The sequence below is a fragment of the Oxyura jamaicensis genome, chromosome 17 (assembly GCF_011077185.1).
Source record: "Oxyura jamaicensis isolate SHBP4307 breed ruddy duck chromosome 17, BPBGC_Ojam_1.0, whole genome shotgun sequence".
Taxonomy (NCBI): domain Eukaryota; kingdom Metazoa; phylum Chordata; class Aves; order Anseriformes; family Anatidae; genus Oxyura; species Oxyura jamaicensis.
Window position 1 is genome coordinate 663,821 of NC_048909.1, and position 26,703 is coordinate 690,523.

The following is a 26,703-nucleotide window of genomic DNA, read 5'->3' on the forward strand; positions in this document are numbered from 1 at the left end:
TCCTCAAAAGAAAACATTTGCTGTCAGCCAAGGTTTGACCTTTAATGGCTAATTTGGCATCATCATTTTGAGCAGTGTGGTACATAACACCACAAAAAATTAACAGTTCTCTGAAGTTTAATATTCGCCTGCAGCTTGGCAAGCAAAAACAAACAAACAAACAAACAAACAACCACCCCCCCAACAAAAAACACACACAAAAAATAAAAAATCAGAGAAAGGAAATAAATACACTGCCCAAAACCTTGGGTACAGTCTCTCATATACATCCACAAAAAGAGCCTAAAGACAAAGATCTGTAAAGGAAATTTCACTGGAAATCAAGCCTTTGCAGACACTGAGAAAGCAAGTCTGCAACACGAGACCGTCTTCCTTGAAGAAACACAGCTGATCTGCTGCATTCCCATATCTGACTTCCACTGGTCTGTGTAAAACATAAACTTTCACGCTAACCCTATGAAAACAGTCAACATGCTAGAGAGACAACAGTCTGCTCCTAGCTGGTGAAAGGGGGAAAAAAAGTCTCAGGCTGTCATTCTTCCCTTGCTGTGACCTTCATGCTCCACTGAATTTCTGAAGATACTGAAATCTTGGCAGGGAAGTGTACAGTCTGTGGGAACCAGGCACTACTGTCCAGGCTCGCTGGTGAGAATTAGGCCCAGTTGAGCCCTTCTTTTGGGGGCTTTGAGCTGTACACGTATGATAACAGTGGTAGGCAAGTTACAGGCTGGGAATTTTGTAGGACTTGTGTTCTATGAACTTATGTATTGTGCTGGTGCCCCTCTTGTGTATCTCGTGGTGGTGCTGGTATGGACAAGGTCCTGCCAGCCATTCTGTCTTGCACACAGGGGTCGTTAGTCACTCCAGATGGCAGGGTTGTCTCCTGTGGCATGCTCCACATGACCCCTTTCTATCAATAGTGGCAGCTAAGAACGTTCTTTTCCACCTTTAAGGTACATAAATACAGTGAAGCCTGGGAGGACTCCTTTGTGTCTCCACGATCTGGTGCAGGTGGGGTGAGGAATCATGGGCTGTGCTCCTGCTGCGAACCTGACCCACCTTGCTTCGTGTGCCTGTGCTTCCCTGACCATAATGGTGACCACCCACTCACCAGAGCTCTCAATACCAGCTACAATACTTTAGAGATCAGCAAATAAAAATCTCAACTCAAGACTTAAAAGAAGCATGATTTGCTACCAGAAATTATCACGAACTCTGATGGTATTTAACAACTATATGTGGAGTCACTCCGCATAAAAAGAGCTACATCTCTCTGAATTAAACGCTGCCGTTTCAGGGCTAGGTACATTCACAACTGAATGCTCACATTCAAACAGGCCCAGGGACAAGTACCTTTTGAGGTCAATTCACTCCGTCAACAATGTCTGTAGAGGCAGAATAATACCAGCTGTGCTTCCTGGCCAGAATCTAAGCAGCACAAGTTGCAGATTACATCTAAATTGCCAGGCCCAGGATAAACAAAAAGATTAAGAGGGCCTTACCCTTTATGTTGAACAATCACACTCTGAACCAAGAAATCACAGCCTACGTCTTGAGTAGGCACAGGGCTGACTTTTCATTTTTCAAGGGCTGGTGAGGAGTAGGCAGCTCGCTCACACATCTGGGGAAACCGCAGATGCTGTTAATCACAGGTTCTCCTGACCTGTAGGCGCTGACAAATTGCATCCTATGGATGAACCTTTTATTAAACCACAGAGAGTTTCCAAACGATATTCTCTTTCTCAGCATTCCCAAGTCTACAAAATCCAGTGCACGTGACCCTTGTTAATTCCTCATTGAGATGGTGACATGTCCCTTTCCAAAGAGATTTTGGGGCTGAAAGGAAGCAAATAGGGACACAATGTTGCATCATTGGAAGGCATCTCAGAGCTGAAATGTGGGATCTAAGAACTGGCATTTTCAAAATTCTTTGATGATCTCTTCAGTCCCATTTCAGCTGCAGATGCTTTTTGTCCTAAGCAACTCCTGAGGCAAATCCCTCGCTGTCTTTTAAGGCAGAAACATTTTTATGAAATACATAGCCTTTAAATTCTTTTTCTTCCTTTTTTCTTCCCTTTTTTTCTAAAGTCCATGCAGGAAAGGGCAATTGCTACATTTAAAAGAATAAAACGACTGTTGTCCAAGCCAAAAAAGGTGACCACAAAACAAAATTGCCCTGGTCCCACTTCCATGACATGACAGTGCCGGGAGATAGCTGTTTGGCTCACAAGTTAGTGAGAAAGATGATGTCTGGGAGTTCTCATCATCATCTGGACCGACAGAGCAACCCACATAAAAGGAACAAAAAAGCCTGCTGATCAGATTGGTGTGACAGAGGCTCATGAGAGACGTGCACATTTTCAACCTAAACGACAGCTTGAGGGATCTATATTACTAATTATCGACTAATATTGCCAGAGTTCCCAGGCTGGCTTCAAAGGTTCTCGCAAAGTGCCCCAAGCACAGGGTTTTTCATCTAATCATAATGCCTTTTTCTTTGTCCCTGCTAAATGGATTGCTCCATACCAGGCTCACTGTGTAAATCAGTTTGCACATGATGAGTTTTGCAGCAATGAAATTCGTTACCTTAACCACAAAAAAAAAAAAAACATAAACATTTGCTGTAACTGTTATAACACTTTTGCACCTAATTTCAAAAAAATGGTGGTTTCCTTTCCTCCCCCCTCCTCTCCGCCTACTCCTAATCCCATGCTAACACCTTTCTAAAAGGCTGGGGTGAGCAGCTTTGAAACTGAAAGAACAGGGAAGGGGGGAGAGAAAAAAGATATCAGATCTCCAGACAATGAAATAAAGCAGCTATCTCACACATCCTGTAGAGCTCAGGCTGAGGTCACAAGTTAAACAGGACATCAGAATAGGTGATGTAATTTGCTTATTTAGGATCACAGCATTCAGCGAAGTGAAAGAGACAACCTATTTGAATTTGCAGATAATCCTATAATAAACGCAGGGCTGTTCACTTGCAGAAACTGCAGCTGGAGCCTGAGATTTTATTTTCCTGGCACATTTATTTTTGCAGGGTATATAATTACAATCATTTTTGCTTGCAGGGAAGCCTAGAAATCTCACTGAAGACCAGACCCACATTGCATTTGGTATTGTTCAAGCAGGGTTCCCTCCCTGGACAGGGCAGAAGCTAAGTGGTCAGGTCAAAAGCCAGGATGTTGCACAGCCCCCAGCAAGACCCACGTCTCCTGAGCCCAGCTGAGCACACCTGGGCTGGGCACCAGAGGAGCCCACTCTTCCCATGCTCAGTGCAAGGGCAAAACTCAAACAAAACAAAATAAAACAAAACAAAAAAAAAACAAACAAACCTCAAAGTTCAGCTAAACAGCAGTTACACATTCAAGTAAAACACAAATCACCTTTGCTGAAGATGGACAGGCCCTTCTGCCTCAAAATCTCTCTTCACAGCTTCAAACCAGCAAAGAATTTGCAGCAGAGTTATAAACCTTTAACGACAAGGTTCTTATATAACAGGAATAATGTATCAGCTATCCCGTACAATACTGAACACATTGCTTTTCCCTCGAACTGTTGAGACAAAGACTTGTGATGTGAAGATTTAAAGCTAACAACTTGCACTGTTTATCTCCTCAGTTTATCACCCTTCAAACCATAATTTCACCCTGTCTGTGCTGTACAGAGCAGCATTACTCACAGCCAAGGACTTCCAGCCCCTCCTGAACCCATCTGCTTTGACACAAGTGCTATTTCACTGGCAAGAGTCAGCCAGACCTGACACCAAACCTCAGCCCAAGGAAGCCAAAGTCCTTGTTACCTGAGGCTCACAGAGCAAAACAGCAGTAAACAGAGATGCATTAACCACACTCCAAGGTTAGCAGATGCATTCGACCTATGTTTCTCCCGGCACAGATGGATTTTCAATGAGATGGTCCAGAGAAGCAAGATGGAAAAAGCCAAGTCAGTCATCCAGGTAATATGTCAAAAACATTCACTTTCAAGAATTTCTTCATGAGAGTGGAATGGAGCTTGCATTCTCCTGCCAGTGCTGAGCTGCTAGCCATGCCCCATGCTCAGACACCAGCATGGAGCACAATGGGTGGCTACAGCAGGCAGGGCTGGGAAGTGACCTCTTTGGGAAGTGACCTCTTTCATGAACTGACAGAACTGTGGGAGTGCGAAATGTCAAACCCTATATAAAACAACCTAGCTGTCTGATATTTGAACCCCAAACTGCAGCCATCCAGTTACACACAGGTTTTGATCTTTTCTTAAATGTAAGGTGTGTGATAACTTCCCCCATATTACCAAGAGCTGATCTTCCACTCAAGCTAATTTGGTAGTTGGCCCTAATGCTGCTTATAGTAGCCTCTGGCAACTCCACGAAGACCTTCTGACTAGTCTAAGGCACCAGCGTGCTGAACTTATCATATACAAACAACTTCCAACATGCATTTCATATCACCTTTGCCTGAAGAAGTGACTTCTGGTTATTTGAAAAGAAGAAAAGCTGTATGAGATATTCAAATGCATGTATTAACATCTCAGATAGATGGAGGAAATGGGTTTATTTCAGAGATTTAAGAGCTAGGAAACACGACTTCTTGGGGCTTTTTTTGCGTGCCACTAAAAGACAGAATTTATCTTATTTTCACCCAAGCCCCCTAGAATGTTCCTCACTGAAGACAACACCAGGCCTGGCTAAAGCTGCTGTGCACAGGTGGCTTCTCCATGACAATCACAGAGCCCTAAGATGCAGCACGTGAGAGACCCATGTGAATGGGCACATTTGGCAGGCTGCAACTGGCTCTGCTGGTAGCAGCCTCCATTTCTGAAGCTTATAACCAGAGCAACGAGTCAAAGCCCAGTACAACTGGAGGCAGAAATGATGAGAAGCACATGGGTGAAGTTCTCCGTGCGCTTGCTAGAGAAGTCAGACAGAGGTAACTGGTATTTGCCATTGCTTTAACAGAAAAAGTCAGTGTTTTGGCAGAGTTACAAAGCCAGTCCATTCTTTATATCCACAAAAGGGAGACTACCCATCCCTGCTGAGGGACCTGACAGAGGAAATGTATTTTACAGCAAACCCGGGTACAACATTGAACTGGGACCTATTTTTACCATGTGTACTACACGCATTAATTGTTACTGCAAGGATATTTGCTGACATATTCACTCCAATCATTTACAGAAGAAGCCCAAGAGACAAAACAAGCTCTAGCTCCACAAGACAGAGGGAGTCAGGCAGGATGCCACATTGCTTCCTGTGACACACAGAAAATGCTTATCTGCAAGGGATGATTGTAGCCGATAATGAATCTCCAAGCATGCTGTGAGCAGAGCTGAGCCGGCCCCTTTCTGTTGGCACTGTCCAGCTGAGCCCCAGAAAGGCGAGGATGGAGAGGGCCCTGCTCACAAGCTGGTATTGCTTAGGTCTGTTGTTTTGCTGAGAGCACCTGCAGAAGCTCTTCATGACCCAGGCTTGTATGCTGTCAGCCCTCCCTTGCTCCAGGGACAGCCGAAACCCTCAGTCATCCATTAGCAATGCACATTTCTGCAACGAGGTGGCAGAACTCTGAGTAGTTTGCAAGCCCTGAGGTCTCTAAAGTGGTTAGAGACCACAACAGGGAGCATGGAGGGAACAGCTCAGCAGTTTAAGGATGGAGCCCCCATCCTACTTAAGTGCAATGAAGCTTCACTAGGTTTGCAGAGAGTTAGGATGTTTTAGAAAGAACCTGCAAATGATGCACTGAGTTCTCTGTTGGACACAGTGGCCCCAGAGCAGCCTTTTAAATGCAGAAATTTGCCATTTTTGATGCAGGCAGTCAATATGCTCAGCAGTTACACAGTATCATCCTTCTCAACCTACTGACCGCTGCCCTCCCTTGCACACAGAATGGCCGCACACTGCAGTGCTGAGTGCTCCCGTAATGGGCTGTCTGTCTGCTAGGAAGACAGCTGTAACCGCTTGGGATTCTCCCTGAGAACAACAGCATCAATTGCACAGGCTGTAGATGACAGCTGAACAAAATCAGCTCCAAAACGCCAGAGCCTTAAATGTAGGTAAATATATGATTCAGAACACAGAGCACTTTGACAAATAATAGCATCTTCCCATGCCTAGCAGTATAAAAGATGCAGCTGTTCTACCACCACAATTTACAGGGAAGACATTTCTTCTGGAAGTAAGAGAACACTTCGTATATATTCCTAGCCAGATTGATTACCCCTATTTATATTGTAAACTAAGACAGCACATACTAAAAAGTTAAACAGTTCCAGACTCCAGATCATGGGCAAGGGGTCAGTTTTAGATTCTATGCTGCACAGCCTTCTGCATTTATTACAGATATCACAGTTTTCTGCAGCAGCGCTTTTTTTTTTTTTTTTTTTTGTATGTGCTTATTCTTGTGGTATTTTAACAACCACCAGGAAAAGCACTGACATTTTATGGGATCTCAGGGAATCGAAGAATCTACCTTTTTTTTATTTTTTATTTTTTAATTGCAAAAAAAGCCAGCGTGTCACTGTATAACAACTGAAATCTGTTCTCAGAACAATAAAGCCACCAGACTGAATGCAATCTTATATCTAAGCATACACAATTATCCTGCAGTAAGATCAGCTGATCAGCCCATACTGTGTTGATCCAATCTATATCTTGTTAAATCATTCTCATCTTATATGCAACCTGCACAGCTGGACAACTCTCATTTTCTCCATAGGGTACTGATATGGTTTTAACAACCAGCATCAAATCTAAGCAGAATTCTAAAAAAATGTACTCTGCTGTGTTTGCCCAGGAGCCATTGCTATTCCAACAAAATTTGTCCAGTTTCCCCAGGCCAGGAGACCCTGCTAGTTCAACCAAAAGGCACAGAATCAGACTTTACTGAAGTGCTCAGCTGGCTCGTTTACTCCTTGTAGAGAGCTGCTTTTCTAGCCAGCTTAGCAGTTTCTTCTTTTTCTCTCTCTGAACACTGATAAGAAGAGAGATGCTGAAGTCTCAATTTGGTTTATATTACAGTTTTTGAAGGGATAGGTTTCAGCATGTTACTGTAACAAATACAAGAGTGAAATTGGAAGAGAGGGAGATTTGAGCTAACACAATTAAAATTTCTTCTTAAAAACAATCCACAGATATCCAGTGCCAAACACAATCTGGAGTCATCAACCAGCATGGACATGAATTAACCTAATAGCTTCTGAAAAAAAATACAATCCTAGAAAAAATCCTCCTATTAAAGTAATTAAGTGTTATCAGAATCACAGAGCCATAATTAAACACAGTTTATAATTAAAACAGCATGCGTCCTAGACAGAGAACACAGGAACAAAGAGAATATAACTTTGACAGCTAATGCCAAAACACACGCCAAGTATCAATACTCAGAACACAGTGGAACTTCTAGCAAGTTCCAGATGCAGTGCCTCTGACTTGGTCATCAACACCTCTGATGAATGTAGGCAGGCTCAAAACTCCTCACAGCTTTGCATGATTGTTGCCAAAGTTCAAGCAGAAATCTTGGGAACAAAGCACATGGCACTGAGTGCAAAACCCCAACAGGGGTTGGCATTGAGGCAGTGCCAGCTGGGAATGGATGGTGAGTGAGCATGGCCTTAAGCTCAGACAAGACTTGTCCTACCTGGCAGCGGCTGAAGATGTCCTCCAGGGTTACGTGAACGTTGTAGTGCTTCAAAACCTGCAGGGCCTGTTCCTTTGCCTTTTCTGAGCAGTTCACGGAGAAGCACCTTCCTTCTCCTACCTGGGACTGCAGCTTGAAAAGACAATTCATAAACCAAAAAGACAATAAATGAGATAAATTCCCTGCATCCTGATCGGTGTTTTTTTTTTTTTTTTTTTTTTTTTTTTTTCCCTAATACATTTAGTTTGGTTTTAATTACAAATAACATTTGCAATTAATGTGCATTTACAGTCTAAATTTTCATCTAATGTGCACAACAGGTAAAATTTAACACTTAGCCACTGCTGCAAATACTTCTGAGAAAACTGAAACAGTACAGTGTTCAATATATCAAACATGTTTGCCCAAGTTCCCTTTAATTTATCATTTAGTGCTGTGGGGCTGACTGGGATAGCAAGAGGAAACTGAATTTAATCACAGCTTTCATGTGAAACCTTACAGATCACACACTGTATGCAAAGGTACAACCAAAGAGACGGTGTCTCATGCCAGTTTTATCACTTCACCCCTTTAAGTTCACTGATGGCCAAAGAGCTTGAAGTGGTTGATGTGGACATCCCTTTCATGTTTGTTCCCCATTTGGCAGAAAAGTCCCTCTGGGAACAAGAACTGGGAAGTGTCCAGACACATCTTTATGAAGACGATGAGTACTGACAGCAAGGTGGGATCTGCTACATCTTTTACTAGCATAAAAGAGCAGTGCCATTCTGTCCAAGTGTAGGGCACACAAAGGCAAGGGAACAAAGGGAACCAGACATTTCCCAGGATGGTACTGTATACTGTGAAGCAGTTATTTTCCTTTTGTGATGTTGACACAGTACTTTGAAATTAAAGTTTTGCCAAGTAAGATCATTCTGGACACTGCATTACCTACTGCAACAACTGTATGATAGAGGAACCACAGTCTGGATAATGAACCTGTAGCACGGCATGGCTGCACTTGCCTCACAATATCTTATCATGGGGGGAGTTTTCCACAGTGCTCAGCTCCTATCTGGCAAATTAACAACCTAAATTCTGGAAATACTATTTGAATAGTTGGGAGCTTTCATATTGGTAGTTAGTAACAAAGAAGCCCTTCACTCTGGCTCATGTGTGTAATCCAGAATAGTTTCCAAATTATTTTTGGGCAATAACAAAGTACAAAGTACATGCAGCAGGCATCATGACATTGCAGACAACAATAGGTTCAATATATTTCCATCAACAATCTGTTTTGAACTATGTCTCATGAAGGGCTCTCAACATCAGGTGCTGAGGGTTGGGTTTTGCTTCTTTTTTTTTTTTTAAAAAAAAAAAAAAAGTGTGTGTATATTTATAGAAACAAAAAACCTCCACAGCTTCCACAGTGATCCATGCTTGACGACTTCCATTCTCTTCCTTCCAAGCCAGAAGAAAAATCTTTAAGTGTTGAAACTATGTCAATGTGCAGCGAGCCAGCAAACAAGAATCTTTCTGATAAAATGCATGGGGATTGAGCTGTCTTTTACCTGCCAGTGAGGCCAAACAGAAACGCTTTGTTCTGGGATTGTTTGGCTTGATTTTTTATTTTCTTTAATGGAGGGCAATTGCACTCCCACTGATGAAGTACTATGTATAAAAGACATTTCACCCCAACCTTTGACCATTCAGAAACAACAGAGAGCCTCACAATACCCTTTACATAGTTCTTAGTACAGGAAACATGAAAAACCCTAGCCAGCTGTTGCTTTCACATCTGTCTTGTCCTCTTCTCTACTCTGAACATCCTGCACCATACAAGGATACAATGCCAGAAAAACACCAGAAGCTCTGAACACTTACAGTCTGATATGGTAGTCCAGAGGTTAAAATGACCCTTCCTTCCTGTCGAGCAATCTGGAAAAAAACAGTAAAAATTGTAAGGAACATGGGCTGAAGCTACCACTGGATTCAAGCTTTCCTCTCAATCAAAACAGAAAGAACATGAACTGATGATATGGAGTCGTTCTCTATATGTCGACAAACACTAGACCAAGAGTATTTGGGTCTGGTTCAACAAGATGCTTTTGACAGCAATAGCAGCTTAAGGTATCACTCGCTCCACACATGTCCCCTACCTGCCAATACCTGCCTTCCCTCACATGTGCTGGTACAGCTACTTGTGCATCTGCACTGCAGATGGTCCAGGGAACTGATACACCTTGAAATAATCCTATCAAAAAGCTTTCTCTCTTTTTTTTTTTCTTTAACCCAGACTCTTTCTGTTTCCACGGTCTGGTTCACTAAGAAGCAAGCAGTTCTGCTCTCACAGCAATACACAGGGGAGAAAGGAAAAATACCCTAAGCAGGTAATTCCAGAAGAAAAAAATTTTTTTTTTTTTTTTTAAAGTACTATTAAATGTGCCTGTGAGCTTCATAGACATTCACAGAATGACCTTCACATCTTAAAGGTAAGACAGTGTCACTCTCCCAACAGCCCAAGAGCAGCAGACATACAGCAATTATGCACCCTTTCCAGGCTATAAAGAACATCTCCATCAGAGCTTGTCTCCTGGCTTGCAGTCCTATGCTTTTATCAGAGGTCTTGTCCTTCATGGGAAAGGTCTGCACTGAGTTAACAAGGGTCTCATTCCAACCTTCACAATAGAGTAAGGGAATCTTTGAGATGGTTTGGTGCCAAAAGAAGATACTAAGTTTGGAACTGCAGTTCTTCAGAAAGACTAAAGTGTGGTTGATCTTTGTATGATTAAGTGACATTGCTCCCTTCCACCTCTTCGCCTTCTCCTCTTGGAGGGGAATAGTTTCATGGATGTAGCAATAGAAGGATTCCCATGTGAACCAGCACTTCTACTCTGCTAGTGCTGACAAGAGATTGACACTTTGAGGTAGGCGCGAGGTTTTCTCTTCTCTGGCTTCGATTCTGCTGGAAGCCCTTGCATTTTTCACTATTTCCAGATGTGTGTCATGGAGCTCTCTCTTCTGGATTAGAGTCTCAGAAGCTCTCTCTTGATCACTCTTTAACCCTGGCAAGAGGGATTTGGGATCTGAGTCTTGTTGCACTTTCCAGGCAGTCTGACAACACCAAATACAGCCAGGGAACACCAAACAAACAAACAAACAAAACAATGAGTTTTTTTAAACTTTGTCTTGGATAGCTACTCTCTTAAGACCCACTTGACCTATGGTAACATGAAACAAGGGGAAGAATACTCTGAAGGCACCTTGTAGTAAAATGAGTAACCATTTTTTTCCTATCTTGACCTTTCAGGTAGCCTATTTCCTCCTTTCTTATATGAAGTCACTGCTTTGGCTGCCAATTCTGCACTGAGAAGGTGATTGGCAAGAACTTCTAAAGTATCTTCTTACAGGCAAAATTACTGTATTTCTTTCAAAATCAACTCTGTCTCACAAATAAAGGAAAAAAAACAAACCCTCTAGGAACAGAAATGTTGAAGTCACAGCAGAGACAACCCTTTCTGCATACAGTCATACTACATACAGTCTGGATTACTAAACAGCTCTGCCTACAAAACATCCTCATGGCACATTAGCAATAGAAGTCCAGAAAGGCAAGAGCAAAACTTTACCATAGTGATTTACCAACACGGGAAAAGAGATATGAAATTCCTTTAGACTCATGTGTGCTTCAGGATATGTCTGAGGATTTCACAGCTGGAACACTCCATTCTGACTTCCTGCATCCAGGGTTAATTAGTTCAAGCTTGATAAATCCCCTTATCTAAATGGCTCTGCAGAGACAGGCAAAGAACATCAAATAAAAAGGAGAAAAGCAGTAACTCTTCCAGCATGTTCTTTTCTGCCTCTGGAACGATCACTGGGAGAAATGTGCAGAGCCAGAAAACCAATGTGATAGCACACATCTGACCAAAACCCACATAGGAGACATGCTGCAGAAAGGGGCTCAATTCCTTCTCTTCTCCTGAAAGAAATAACCAAGTTCATTGCCAGGACCATCTGGGAGATGTGTGCTCACATACACAAACAGAAATAGTCCAAGCAGAGTGTCAGGGTGGGTGTCAGGGTCTTTTGCTCCATCCCAAGTGCTGCAGAGAGGGCATTGTCCTCAGTTTCACAATCCATTAAGAAGATAGTATCAACTTCCTTTGGAAAAGGCTGAGACCTTCTGGATAAAAAGCACTCCCTAATAACTTGGGATTATTACTTAGCCCTTTACATGGCTGTCTGTTCAGCTAACTTTCATCTTGCAGAGGTGAATAAGCACAAATGAATTACTACAAGACAGACCTGTAAGGGCAATGACAGACAAGAGAGGGCAGAGAGAGACCCTATGTTTTGAAGCTAGCAGTGGCAATGGAAAGAGTCTTGACAACCTAAAGGATTCCAAACTAAAGCCAAAGAAGGTTTCAAAAACAGTGCCACAAATTTGTAATTTAAAGGAAGGAGAAACTGTGCTTGACGTTGTAGCCAAGGCCTTGCACGACGTGTTGGGAAGCACTACATGCCCTTGAAGAGGCATATTGCAGCATTCCATTTGCAAGGTAGCTGTCCAGGAAAAGCTGTGACCATCTTGCCGTGGCAGAGGCCCAGCAGTGACGCTGAGCCTAGGCCAGCAAGGGCCCAGTTCAGACAGAAGTGGACAGAAAGGAGTAGACAGCGAGCATCTGCTTCAGGATGTGTACCAGAAAAGCACCTAGCCAGCGATCTACTGGAGAAGTGGATCACAAAACTCAATCATCTACCCATCATCTGAGACTCTCTTAAAATACGATGTCCCAGACCGTTAACTGATGAACTTAATAACTATAAATGCACTCAGTCCAGTCCTCCTGTGCACTTGCTGTACTGCTGGTATTTCAACCCTAGACTTCTCTTCAGCATTCCTGAAAATCATGTACTGCAAAGAGTTACAGCATGATTTCATAACATGGCCTCAAGTGCTAGATTAAACCATAAACCTAGCCTTGCTTCTTAATGCAGGCACATTTGTAACAAGGTCTCCAGAGAAATTCTCCTTCTGCTGACCAAACATCAAAAGCTATGTCCTAATCTCAAAGGCAGTTCTTCATCTGTCCTCTGCAAATTCACTGTGCATAGTGGTGGGAAGGTAGAAAGACTAGCAAACCCAAAGAACATGGTTTACATCAAAACCATGGAGAAAGACATTCAAAACTGAGATGAGATCAGAGATTAGATTTTCCCATCACATGAAGCGCTGCTAACTGCAGTATCAGAAGTCCCCTTTGTGTCCCCTGGATCCAAACAAGGGGGACAAGCCCAGGGCAATTCAGATCCAGGTACACATTGCTCCCTCTGGCTCCTGAGACTCAGCCAAGCCTAGGCCTCTTCTCCAACTTGCCAGTTCACCTGGAGTTTTGGGGGAGTGCATATAGCCTTGTGAGGGAACCTTTTACACCATGGGAGCTGCAGGAAGCCAGTTCTACCAGCCTTCTGGATATTATCATAAGATACCAAGTTTGTCTCAGTGTGCACATTATTCTTAGAGATGAGGATGATTTTGAAGACCAAGAGCACAGTCCATTAAAAAAAAAAAAAAATAGAACAAACCCATAACTCAACTTTGAGGACTTCTGAATTCCTTTGAGATTCCACCAAGCCTTTTCTTAAACATTAGTGACCTAAGAAACTAATGTGATTTTCTTACGAGCTTCTGTGCCCTTCTGAAGTGCAGCATTGTTAAGATCTACTGCAATTATCTCGGGCTGGTGGGCAATCCTTTAAGGTTAGTATAAGGAGCATCCCACTGCTCCACCAAATTCTGCAAAACTGCAGAGAAGAAGCACACCCACTGAAACTTTCCCACCTCCTTCCAATTACCCACCTAGATGGCCCAAAAGAGGGACATAAAATTCCTTACAAAGAAGTTTGTAGAAAAGAAACTGGAAGACCTGGCCAGAAACAGAACTGGGATAGGATTTGATAAAATAAAGAAAAATGTATTTAATTAGAAACAACATATTCTTTATAGTGATAACAAAAAGGAATGCAAAGGGTGGCTTACCCCGATAATGGCAGCTATACACAGAATGATGCTGCATAAAAAAAACTGAATATCTACTTTCTTTACCAGTAAGAAAACTAAATCCCATGGGGAATGGGTGTATGCAGAAATATCAAGGCTTGGGATGGAGTCAGAAGCCCCTGCTGAGGAACAGCTGGATGCACACAGCCCTTCTGCAAGAAAGACCTCCCTGTTTTGCCACAGGGTAGTGCGCCAGGCTTGGGCTAGTCTAGACCATTACGCAAAGCCACCTTGATGCATTTTTTACCCAAGGTGCTGGACCAGAGTACTGCTGTCAGGCAAGACCATGTTTCAGGGAGAGCACATGGCAACCCCTGTCTCTAGTTCACTTGCTGCTTTAAGTCAGGTCCAGCACAGCTGGTGCAAATATTTATCCCCTAGCTGCATATCTGCTTTGCCAAACAATTGTGTGCACAGCACTACAGCAGCTAGGATATAAATGCAACATGGTAAAAATGTCACTGCCACCCCAACAAATGAGACTTGGAAAAATGACACAATGCCCATACTCAGACACAAAGCTGCTCTTCCCAGAGAGGCTGGTACTTGTGAATAGAAGGCTAAATGTTTTTCTAAGGGTGGGCTGCAAGCTCTTTGCCCTCAACATGAGGAAAGATTTAAACAGAGAAATAAAATTTCAGTAAGAATTTATATTTTCAGTAAGAATTCATATTATTTCACCATTATTAAAGACTTTCCGGGTCCATGATTATGATAGTAGTTTTAATCAATCACTTCCCCAGTTTAGTTCTAATTAAATGGCACCATGAAATAAATACAGAAGAATGCAAACTGATGTCTTCTCACAGAAACTAACTGTGGGCAAACAGTGGAACACGCTGGCTCCTGCATCAGTGGTCCTGCTCTCACAGGCCAGCAGATCTGAGATTGCAGATCTGACGTGAAACTTGCCATGACAACTGTTGTCCAAAATAAAGCATTTAGTGAATAACAGCAGCACAATATGAAGCAATACACAGGACACTGACTTCAAGTTTATCCTGGGAATGGGGTTTCTCAAACCATTGCATGAGCATTATTCTTATTACTATCACATGCATTGCTCTAAAAAATAATTAAAAAAAAATCAATGGCTGCCCAAGCACAACTTACAAAGCTCTCAGGCTTTTAAGTCTGATCTCATAGAACAGAAGGTGAAGGAAAAGCCCTCCTTGCCTACCAATACTTGAACTCACTTTGACAAGTGACAGTGAACAATAAGGACCAAATGCCAGGCTACTCAGGAGTGCTTGGTGCAAGGAGACATGCAACATGGCTGATAAGTCATTTTAGGGAAATGACCTTAATGCAGAACAAACACTGTATCTGTATACACTTACATGTTCCTGGTGACGCTAGTTTGAGACTGTGTTGGAACAACACCCAAACTGTCAATCTTGTGTTTGTTGACCAGGATCCAAACCTTTATTCTGGACTTTGCAAAAACATTTGCTGTTTTTTGGGTGTACAACGTTCAACATTCAACTTTTATTCAATTGAGACTGACAGATATAAAGCACAGTGGGAGGAGTCTATTTTTATCTTTGATTATCCAAGCACAGATCAAAGGCTCTGCAATACAGTAACACTCCAAGGGCTTTTGATAGTGAAAGGATGTTTGTCTGGTCACCATAGAGAAAGCAATGTAAAACATCCTGTCTGTAGCACGATAAGGTATCAGGATGAGAAGTGGAGACAGGGCTCTGGGGGGAGGCAGTGAGAATTAGTTTGTTTAAATGACTTGTGCAAGCTTGGCAGAGATGAGATATTAATTATTTCTGCAGAAGTTAGAGTTTGCCCAGGATTCAGGCCAAAAAGACATCTGAAGAGGAAACATGCTGTGCACCAGGCTGGGTGATCAGTGCACATTTGATAGCAACACACTGTGTGGGCTGGATATCTCAATTTCTGCCATAGTAGAAATATGTCTGAAATGAAGAAGCATGTGTCTCTCCTTGGAAAGTCAGAGGGTCAAAGTGGTTATGGGAGTCCAGGTCAATGTTTGTTGTCCCTGTGTATGTTAGACACTCTTCCTTTCCCAAATATTCCACTGCAATTTGTGGCTGATCAACTCTGAGTCATCTCACAAGCTGGTAGCCAGCTAGGAAGCTACAGGGCAATTTTATTATGGAAATTTTCCCATTCATACTGAACAGCCAACTTTTAATTATGTTTCTTCTTGATTGACCCAGGCAGAAGGCAGGCAAATAGTTCTGGCTAACCCACAGAACTGTGTCTCACATAGGCACAGGAGGAAGCATGGGCTGGGCAGTTCCTGCAAGTCACTAACCAGTAATTCAGCAAGCACCAGACCTTCTCCAAGGAGTGCAGATGGGAACTATAAACATGCACACACAACTAACCTCAGCAGCTTTCCTATGGTCATCCTCATTCTCCAGCATCCGGACATCTACACCAAGGCAGCGAAGATAGCGTCCGAGGCCTTGCAGCATGTTATCACAGACGACACTGAACTCTTTGGGGGAAATGGGAGCAGGGGGACATGAGGTCTCCTTGTCAGATGCCTTAAATTGCTACAGAAAAGCAAGAGATCCGTAAGCAGTATAACGGAAGACTGATTGCCATTACACTTGTGCTTTTGCCTCCCTACTTTCATTCAACCATGATAAACTCTACTGGGATAATGTACATTCACAAATGCTTGATAAGGAGGATCCTGGTAGCTGTAAGCGAGAGTATTTCAGTCCAAGCATGGAAGGTAGTACTGACTTCAAGAGCTAAATTCACATAGGGGACTGCTTGGAAGGATACACAGCCATAGTGAGTCTCATCAGTTAAGAAACAAAACTTGTCTTCTGTTGATGTTTTCATAGGTGCATAAACAACCAGATGGCTGCATTTTAAAGGTAAAACTTTATTACTAAGAGAGAAGGTCCAGTCACATTCCAAAATATTTAAGAAGTCACATAGCTCCAAGTTTCCAGCTGAGTTTTAAGGCTCTACCACAACATACGCTGCAAGGGTATGCTAGTCACTGTGTATGTGGTGGTGGGCTGGGTGCCAGATACAAGTCATCATAAAAAATACTTTTTGTGATTGATTGTTTTTAACTTTGCAGACTTTTACTGCAGGCACAATAAAGGAGGCATACCCATTGTGAAATCATAATGTAGGTCAGTTAAAACCAAAAGTAAGGAAGTCAGAGTTTATACCTGATTAATGCACCAACCTAGGCCACAGAATTCAAACTCACATTAATGAGGAAATGCAGAAGGAGCATTTCTACTAGCAATGTTAGCTAGATTCTGCCACACAGATCTATACCAACATTTTGCAAAGACCTAAACCTAAAATTGCAGGGAAACCTGAACTGAGGCACACAAAGGAGGAAACACATCTTAGCAGTAAAGGGGAGGAGCAAGAAAAATGTTTGCTGCAATAGTCCTGAAAACAGGCTACAAACAGGCATGCCAGGCATAGCTAATAGTATGACTGAGAGACAAGGCAACATATGATTTGCAGGGGTCTTGAGCAACATGCAGCTCTTTGAAGATGTTTACAAACCTGTCCACAAGGTGACGGTACCTCTTGTTTATTCAGCTGCTTCTTTGTCTTGGCTTTTACGCTTGGTTTTCCCACCAGACTCTTAGTCAGGTCTGAACTCAGACCAAAGCTTGCTGGATCCTTACACAATTTCTCATAGATCTCCAGCAAGCAGTATGCGTCTGAAGCTGGAAAAAAAAAAAAAAAAAAAAAAAGAATATGAGCATCAGCTGGTTTATTTCAAAAGCCAAAAAGAAGCTTTCCTGATGCAAAGAAAAGCCAGCATTTTTGTAAATGCCACTGAATGCACACATCCTGTGAAGCTTCAGCTCATTAGTGTCATAGAATCATAGAATTTGGGTTGGAAGGGACCTTAAAGATCATCTAATTGCAACCCCCCTGCCATGGGCAGGGACACCTCTCCCTAGATCAGGTTACTCAAAGCCCCATACCACCTGGCCTTGTCGTACCCTGTACTCTTTTATTGATTCAGTGACCATCATAACCTAACCCACAATCACAAAGAGTCAAGGCAAGGGAACCCAAAACTCATAGGCCCTCCGTTGTCCCTGACTGTATCATAATGCAAATTGTAGTATGTCTGTTTAAACCACCAGGTAAGATAGCTTCAGCCAACCCATTTCACTCTCCATTGTTACTGAGCAGCAGCTTGCCCATGGTTTATTACTGCATCTCAGGTATGGGAAGGTAAATTCCCATTAGATGCAATATCTTAAAAAGTAATAACTGAGTTGTTTGCAATCACCTGCCCACACGCACTGCCATCCAGCCTCTCTTCATTGCAACGGGAACTAAGTCTCCAAGCCAGTTAAGCCAGTTAATTTACAAGCCTTGGTGATTAACTTTTGTGGGAACTGTGTCAACTTCAAGGATAGCTGAATTTAACAAAGGGCTGGTTTGCTTCAGTAGGCTGTCCTTTGATGCCTCAGGAAAAGATTTAGACTCAGACTTCTGACTCTGGGGTAGTCAGCAGTAAAAACCACTGTTGCCTCCACCACACCAATTCTGTGCTACAGTCTTTGACACCATGTCTATCCATTTTTAACATTGCTCTAACAAGCACTTCACTATGACAAATAAACACAGCACTTCTTGCCCAGAAAGGCTGTGAAATGAGGCAGAAGGAAGCGGACTTTCTTCCTTTCATTTACTGAGAGGAGTATCCACTGAGATGTTTCATCAGACAAAATCTGCAAAGCACAGGAATTCTTTCATATGGGAAATAATGAATCACGGGACAGATTAAACTTCAACCATTAAAACTACGTTTGCAAAAGGATGAATATACCATGTGCTGGCTTCTCTGAACAGAAATTAATACACAGAGCCATTTTTCTCCATTTGCTACTTAACGATTTTTCTGGTGACAGACACCAGACAAACATGTTGTCTAATGGACAAATGTAGCACCTTGTGACAGAGTCAGTGACCAGACCTGCATATATGATCTGTTCCTCCCGCAGCGGCCGTTTCTCCCAATTAGACAGCTGCTCTGTTTTATCTAGAGGTTTTCCCAGTACATGTTGTACCAAGAGGCTGAGCCCTTTCTCTGGCTGCCTGATCCCTTTATCCTCATAGCTCTGCTCTGGGAACAGTGTATCAACCTTCCGGCTGCCCTTCTTCCAGTCAATGGAGCTCTTCTGAAGCTGATGGAAAAATAAGGATATAAAACACATTGTTATAAAAATTTTACAACACCTCCTGTTTTTGGTGGGTGGGGCCACACAGCAACTCTATCATTTTTATATCTTGCCTGGCACATTGAATCCCATTGTCTCAGACAAGGGCTGGGATGACATTAGAGGTATAAAGTGTCTGATTATTTGCTTAACAAACACACTCGCTGGAAAGAAATCTGCTCCATAGCCACAAAGGAAAAAGAAAAAGTACAGACTGACAACATTGCATCATAGCATAGATTGTGACTTCAGGGAGATTTGCAGGGTGCTCAACCACGCTGAAGACCATTGGACACCAACTTAATATAAGTTCAGCACCTTTCCCCTCCTGGATCCAGAGAAAAGATATTTCTGCAACACAGTGGGCAATAGCCTTTCTGAAGTTTCCATTTCTCAGATAAAACTGAGGCAACAGTTGTTGGCAAGTACTTCAGACACCACTGCACTTCCCAGGTTAAGCTTTCAGTCCCAAAGATCTGGATCCTCCCCAGTCCACAGCTTTAAACATACTCTGCAAATTTTACCCATTAAAATGGTTGTCCTTAACACTTCTGCAGAATGCTAAAAAAATAGTGTGTTAAGACATCTGTATCTCAGATGAACAGAAATTCCTGTGCTTAACTCACCTGCAGCCCTTCTGAAATGTGATGAGTTTTCTACAGATTATGAGCTTCATATCTGCTTCAACATATTGTTGGAATATCAGTGTTTGTACAAGAATTTATTCATACCAAGTATGCCTTGTGCTTAGAAACTTCTTCCTAACTGAATGGAGCTATATTTCCATTTTGATTACATTTTCATAACTTGTATGAAGGCTATGAAAAGATTATTAGTATATCAAGCACTCACTTTTTAGTTGATGAAAACTAAATGCTTCTGTCTTTTGCTACAAAATCAGATTACCCTTGAAGCCAGAAGAGGAAAGGGCCTATTCACTCTCTTAGCCATTTCCCTGCCAATACAGGACACGAAAGTACAATGCTGTGAAATCATGACAGTTATCTACCAGCACACAAGCAGGAGACACATTTTTCCATATCTTCACATGTTCACTCTTACTTGTTTGTCTACTGTGAGTAGGTCCACTACACCTCGTGATTGCTTATCCATGCCTTTCAAAGCAAAGCATGTGGCTGCAAGACTGCTAAGGTCTCCAGACATCCCATAACCTGGAGATAAAAAAATTCCACACAGTTAGAAAAACTCAAATCATGGCTAATGCACTGCTGCAGCTTTTTTTTTTTTTTTTTTTTTTTTTTTTTTTTTTTTTTTTTTTTTTTTAGTTTGGAGTTAAAATGCTGGTAATATACGTGTAAGATTTGGTGGAAAGACTGTTCTGATAGGGAATAATGCAGACTCCCATCTCTCCTGTTCCGAAGAGATACTCTTGCAGATCAAGACTTGGAGAGAAGAAAAGGTAGATGAAAAATGCTGAGTTTAAACTCAGCTTTGTTAAAATCTGCTAGATCAGTGAAAGGTGAACAGAGCAAGAAGCCTTTAGCTTCTAAGAACCTGAAAGAGAGAATTATGAATTTGCCCTTGAACTCCTGCCAAAAAGCCTCTTGACAGAACTGAAAACCACGTAAGACCAGGTAAACAATTGTATGATAAGTTGGAGAATGCTGGTGTCCAGAAGGACTGGTTGCAGACAGGGACAGCAAATCCAGAAAGCTCTGGACAGTAGACTTCCCTAGACCACTAAAAGTTGTTTGCAACGAACCAAAGCAATCCTAAGCCTGAATGGGGAGGCTAATTCAGAAATCTTGAGTCTTGCCTGAAACAGGGAGACATTTCTAAATTACCAGTTAGTTGTTCTCCCTGATTCTTGGTATAGCAGTCTTTGAATACCTAGGGCTATAAAAGGTGATCCCATAACTGGATTGTGAGAATGACAACCCCAACAGGATCAAGGTATTTTCTGCAGAACTGAGCTGCTTTAAAGACCCGAGGCAGGGGAGAAGAGAAGCATGTTACCTAGTTTAGTGATGGCTGCATCTGAATAGAGCATCTGGATGAAATGGGGAAGCTTCTCCTTCTCACCCTCCACCTCAGCTTGTTCAAGGAGCTGTGGCAAATCAAGCAGGAACACTTCATCCTTCACAGCGATTTGAAGGAGGGAGACACGGGGCTTCCCAACCATGCCAAATGAAGGCCTCCACTCCATGTCAATAGCAACAATCTGTCCAGGCTGCAACAGAGACAAAAAATTCCTGCACTTGTAGACTTGTAGACTTAAACATAGCTGGGACCAGCTTGAGCTACAGTCAGTATCCAGAATACATGTTTCCTTTTCGACAACTGCATCTTTTTGCTGGTGTACAAACTACAACAGTCTCAAGTGACTTTCACAGCACACTTGAGTTATCCCCTTGGGGCTTCCCTGCTACAACAATTCCCAACATATTCCCCAGTCAGACAAGCCTTTAGGCCTCACTGCAGTCCTTGACTTCTGGAGGGAGACATTTGATGACAGAGACCCACGTACAATCCCATGTACCAGCCTGTTACGGCGTTTCTATTCTTTGAACTTGCAGATATCAGTTACACTCACCTGCAGCACCTTTTCCCAGCACTGCAGCATCTCTTCCCACTTTTGCAGGAAATGAATGTTTGCACGTGGAATAGGAAGCTGGTAATAATCCTTCTTGTTGACCTCTTCATAATTCTCTGCTTTTGTGGCCTCTTCTACGCTGCACAGAAGCAGATGCAGTAACTTTAAACAATGCAACGAAGGGAAATCCTGGTTTGGAGAAACTTTGGATCATGAAGTATTAAGCCCCTGATTTCAACCTGGCCCTCTATTTCCCCAAGCTACATAACTCTTTCTCTTTGCTCATTTTACCTGTAATCACTGTCTTTTGTATCCTGACTCATCTTCTCTTTTTATTCCTATAAATGGTCACAGAAAGGGCACTGTGTCTGAGACCTCACCACACTAATGCATTGTATCCACAGCAAAGAAAAGTCAAACCAAAACACTTGTGTCAGAGTCCCAGTCCCTGTCCTCAGTGCTCATCCCTCTTTCCCAGAATTGATGAAATTTGGATGACAATGTTGGGCAGCTGTTTCCACATTCAGAGATAACACATTTTAGATTTACTGCTTTCTGCCCTGGAGGTTAACATGGAAGTCTGCTAGTTCCCACGGTGTAATACATAACAGAGAAGTCATCTCTGACCAGCATTGTGTCCAAACAGGAGCTTCACACTTCCCCCCGACATAAACTGGCTCAGAAAGAGAACCTCAGACTGCTTCACACTAAGATCACTTCCAGCCAGGAACGGGTGAGTCTCTCTCATCATTGATAGTGCAATGGCTTGGGAAGACATCACGTACTGCCCGTTGCAACTTCTTCTTCTCTACCACCTTCCCTGTAAAATGTTGGCATACTCTGTGCAAGAACATTTGCCCTATACTGCACAGCCAGCACTACACTGCCAGCTGACACCACAGACCATGTGCCTGGCCTATGCTACTCCCCCCACTTGGTTTCAGATGGTACCATGCAAAGAAATTCACTATCTCTGTATTTAACACACTGGAATTGTTGGGAAGATGCCTGCAGAGTGAGCTAACTGATTTCCTACAACAGGATCTTACGCAGCACATTTTCTTTACAAAATGCAGCAGAGTCTCTTGAAATGGCCTTGTAACTGGAAGGTCAGCATATTGCTGTGGTGTCTCAGCCAGATGATGCAATCAGAGGAAAGAAACTAATAAAAATATCCAGCTATTTTGGACATATCACAAATTTTTGGACACTCTCTTTCCCATAGAGACCTGAAATGGTTTATTATTTGAGAAAATATTTACTAACCTTATGTTTAGGGAACTGTGTGATTAATTTTTGTAGCAGAGCAGCTTTCACTGTACAAACACTCTTTTCCATGGGTTTGTGTGCATGCGGAAGTCAATATTTGTGTAAAATATTTAATGAAGGTGTGCAGTCTCAGGTCTCCAGGAATATTCTCGTCTGCGGAGTTCAGGAGCAGCATGTGGTGTGAGCAGTGACAGAGATTATGTCATTTATATGCTGGCACCACCTTGTTCCCTACACTATGAACACCCTCTCTGGAAACCTGCTGCTTTGTTAGCTCAATAAATAACATAGCAGAAAGTTTGTTTTATTAGATTCCATGGCTCCATTGATTTTATAACAGCTACTGCAGCAGGTATGAGGTACTCACTGGATGAGTAAACTGGGGCAACAAAGGGTTTTGCTTATCTGCCAGAACTCATCATGAATGGCACAGCACATCCTAATCTGTGTGCCTTCACTCCACCTGGATATGATAAAGGCTTTGTGGAGCAGAGACATGCAGTGAGATCCCTAACTTATCTTCCTAGATGCACAGTCTGTGGTTAGGTCACACTCTTGTTAACCACCTCTTTGTGTTTTGAGGGATTACACCTCATGCAAAAACCTCCTGGCTCCTAACAGGCGGCTGGTACAACTTCAGGAGGGAGGAAGAAGCAGCTCCACCGATGCATCAGAACTAAGCAGAAGCAGGTCCTAGACAGACAAGAGTTTCCTGTGCTCCAAGAAAGCCATGTACTGTCTGGAGAAGTGAGCCTTTGCAGTGTTTGAGGGTGAATACTTGTGTCATATTTCCTGAGCTTACATGAACTTGAACATGAACCAGTGCAGATCTACACTGGGAGAAAGACAGATCCCTGATCATGAACTGTTTAAGACTATCTGTGATACCCCCCCAAATATCAGCATTAAGAAGTAGGTACTCATTGAATTACTTGTAATTCAGTTTAATCCAATCCATACTCCAAAGATACGATTTTTTTATTTTTTATTTTTTTTTCCAGAATTGCCTCCTCTAGGAGATGGAAATTTACTGTGGTGCTGTTTACAATAGACCTGATGGTAAACTTGTTAGAGTAGGTAACCTTGCCCAGTCTCAGGCTTGCTCTGCTTATAATGGTCTCTTTAGTGAAAGGTCAGCATTAACCAGACATCCAGTGACTGTTGAATGGAGTTCATAATTCTGACATATGATACCAGTAGGAAAGCTTTCCTCTAAGAACATATGGTAAAAGGAAGCACTCATGTCATCAGGATGCAGTTGCATGTTCTGCAGAAACATCTGAAAGCCCCAGACTATGTGGGGTAGCAAAAGAGCAAGGGCATGCAGACTCTGCCTCTGCTTTTTGCACTAAGAGCATGGAGCTGAAAGCTTCCACTTGCTACCAGAGAAGGGATCATCAGCTTTCTGCTGGTTTTAATCCTCCTCAAATAGGCAATGAGTGGTATCACCAACAACTCCTGGACCACAATTCATTTCAAGTCAGATTCAGATTCCCATTACACGCACTGAAAAGTTCAGACCCATATATGACTGTATTGCCTCGTATTACCGGTTCCAAACATTTCACAAGTGAGGGTAAAAGAGACATCGGGCAAATGGTACCAAGTCCAGACAAGCACAGCATCCTGCAATAAGGTCACTAATGTCTATAGCAATGGAAGAGTCCTAGGGGACCCCAAAATCATGACTCTGCTTCCTCTTTTCTGTTTTTGACAAAGCCCTGATTCTACCTGGAGCACGTGATTGCTCCTCAAATGTCAGCAAAGCTTTGAGCTATGCTGCACTGAAACCAGACAGTCCAGAGATCTCCTGTATTTGCATTGAGTATTCAGGGATTGGTCCTCTTCTATGCAGGGAATCCAATTAGATGAATTCCTGTTCTTGAATGAGTGGAGAAAATGCTGCTTGCTTGCAACAGGTCTCCAAAATGCCCGTGCGATTAGCCTGAACCCAAGGATTGTGGTAGCCTGCAGCCTTGAAGTTCATGAACACATGTGGGCACAGAGGCTACCAGTCTGTGTGTTTATGGGACCAGATCTCACCCAGACCGAGGTTCCAGATATCCTGTGCAGACCTGGGTGAGACCCTGACAGGACTCTCATGCAGCATCATTCGCAGTCCCTGCAGTTCCTCAAGACTTGGCAGTAGCCTGCATAAGCGCAGGCCTTTTTGCAGGAAAAAAAAAAAAAAAAAAAAAAAAAAGTTTTAAAAAGGGTGCCAAATAAGGCAATCTCTCAATAATTTGCTTTAAAAAAAGCTCGTGGACAGACTCACTGAAGCATGGCAGAAACACCATGACTTGTGAACAAAAAGTCAGCAACTGAGGACTCAGCAAATTATTTGCAATGCATCATTTATCCAAATGCAGCCATTCTTCCTCTGTACAGCATAGCTAAGCAACTGTCTGGGATACTGCTGCACGAAGAGGATGATTTGGGGCTCTGGTACTCCTCTACATTTAGCGCACTGTGGGGATCAGACAGTTTCTAATCCTTTAATTGGCTATATTTGGCCTTCCTAAACTTTGAGTCTCTTCTCAACTTCCTACAGCTTTGGCTGAACCTGGCTGACCTTTTCCCTCAGCAGTCCCTTCATCCTACCCCTTTGCTCCTCCTGCACCAGTAGGTTCACAGGGAGCCTTGGCTGGGGCTGTTTGCCCAGTTCTGTGCACTTGAAATCAAAGAGTTGTAAGAACCCATCTTAATATAAGGGTTCTTTTTTGTAGCTCTGCCTTTGCACTCCCCTATCAGGTCACACAACAGAGTGAAGTTAGGAGAGGAAATGTGGCTGCTGCAGGCTAATGTGCTGCATACAACACAGTGGTCCCAAAGCAGAAGAGGAAATGTGGTACTGCATTACTGGGATTGCATTAGAGGAAGGAAAAGAAATGGCAACTAATTAGGGGTTTAAAGGCTTCTTAACCTCACTTGGTAAATTTGTGCCTGGGAGTCTGGTTTTATCCCAAATTCAGTTAACACGACTCTTCTAGGATCCGATCCCAAGTGTCAAAAATCCCCATTACTTCTGAGAGCTTTGGATGAGGCAAAAAATACAGACTGCCTTAAGAGCTGTCAAAGGAGGAAGAAAATAGACATGATTATGAAATTTTGAGGAACTTTATTTAGTTGCCCACAAGTCTCCCAAAAGGCATTAAACCACATTACAGTACACGGGGGATGTAGAGTATATGGACAACTTACACAGACATGTAATGAACTCAATAAAATAAATGCATGTTCAGATCCTACCCACATCATTTCATTTTCACTGATGATGTGGCAGAGGGAGTCTGAAGACCTGTCCACAGCATCTCATACAGCTTCTAAATACTCATGAGTGAGTTTAAAATGCACCTTTCCAGACACTTCCAGGCTTATGAGAAGCAAATGTGGCATGTTAATCACCAAGACGTGATCTCAGTAAATGAATAAAGTTTTTGCAAAATTACCTCATGAAGGTGTAATGGATTTATGTGGCAAGGTTCTGGTAGCGGGGGCCATAGGGGTGGCTTCTGTGAGAAGGATCTCGAAGCTGCCCCATGTTAGGTAAGGGCCCCACTGCTGACCAGAGACAAGCCAATAAGCGATGTTGTTTGCACCTCTGTGAGAGCAGATTTAAGAAAGTAAAAAAAAAACAACCAACCAACCAATCAAAAACAAACAAACAAACAAAAACAAAAACAAAAACGAACAAACAAAAAAACAATGCTGCCACACAGCAGCTGGGAGAGTGAGAGGAGTGAGGAACAGCCTTGCAGGCGCCAAGGTCAGTGAAGAAGGAGGGGGAGAGGTGCTCCAGGCGCCGGAGCAGAAGTCCCCTGCGGCCTGTGGTGAGGCCCATGGTGAAGCAGGATGTCCCCCTGCAGCCCATGGAGTACCACGGTGGAGCAGGGTTCCACACTGCAGCCCGTGGAGGAGACCACGGTGGAGCAGGTGGGCCTGCACCGATGGAGGCTGCGGGCTGTAGACCCCTGCTGGAGCAGATTCCGGGCTGGAGCTGTG

General features: G+C 42.8%; 1 protein-coding gene across 14 annotated transcripts in view; it reads right to left on the reverse strand.

The window, feature by feature from the left end:
- Positions 1-26,703, reverse strand: part of EXD3 (exonuclease 3'-5' domain containing 3) — a 297,653-nt gene that overhangs the window by 129,077 nt on the left and 141,873 nt on the right. For 12 of the 14 annotated variants that reach the window (XR_004755034.1, XM_035341982.1, XM_035341980.1 and 9 more), the window contains 8 exons: positions 21,433-21,571; positions 20,856-21,069; positions 19,941-20,050; positions 18,635-18,845; positions 17,200-17,366; positions 16,038-16,208; positions 9,495-9,548; positions 7,632-7,763 (listed from right to left, as the gene is read on the reverse strand). Coding sequence is in view for 13 of the 14 variants with exons in the window: in XM_035341982.1 (XP_035197873.1) it covers positions 7,632-7,763; positions 9,495-9,548; positions 16,038-16,208; positions 17,200-17,366; positions 18,635-18,845; positions 19,941-20,050; positions 20,856-21,069; positions 21,433-21,571 (1,198 nt within the window). In the remaining variant the exon portion in view is untranslated. Of the gene's footprint in view, positions 1-6,359; positions 7,042-7,631; positions 7,764-9,494; positions 9,549-16,037; positions 16,209-17,199; positions 17,367-18,634; positions 18,846-19,940; positions 20,051-20,855; positions 21,070-21,432; positions 21,572-26,703 lie in introns of those variants that run through there. The other 2 variants (XM_035341987.1, XM_035341979.1) reach the window with 2 other exon arrangements.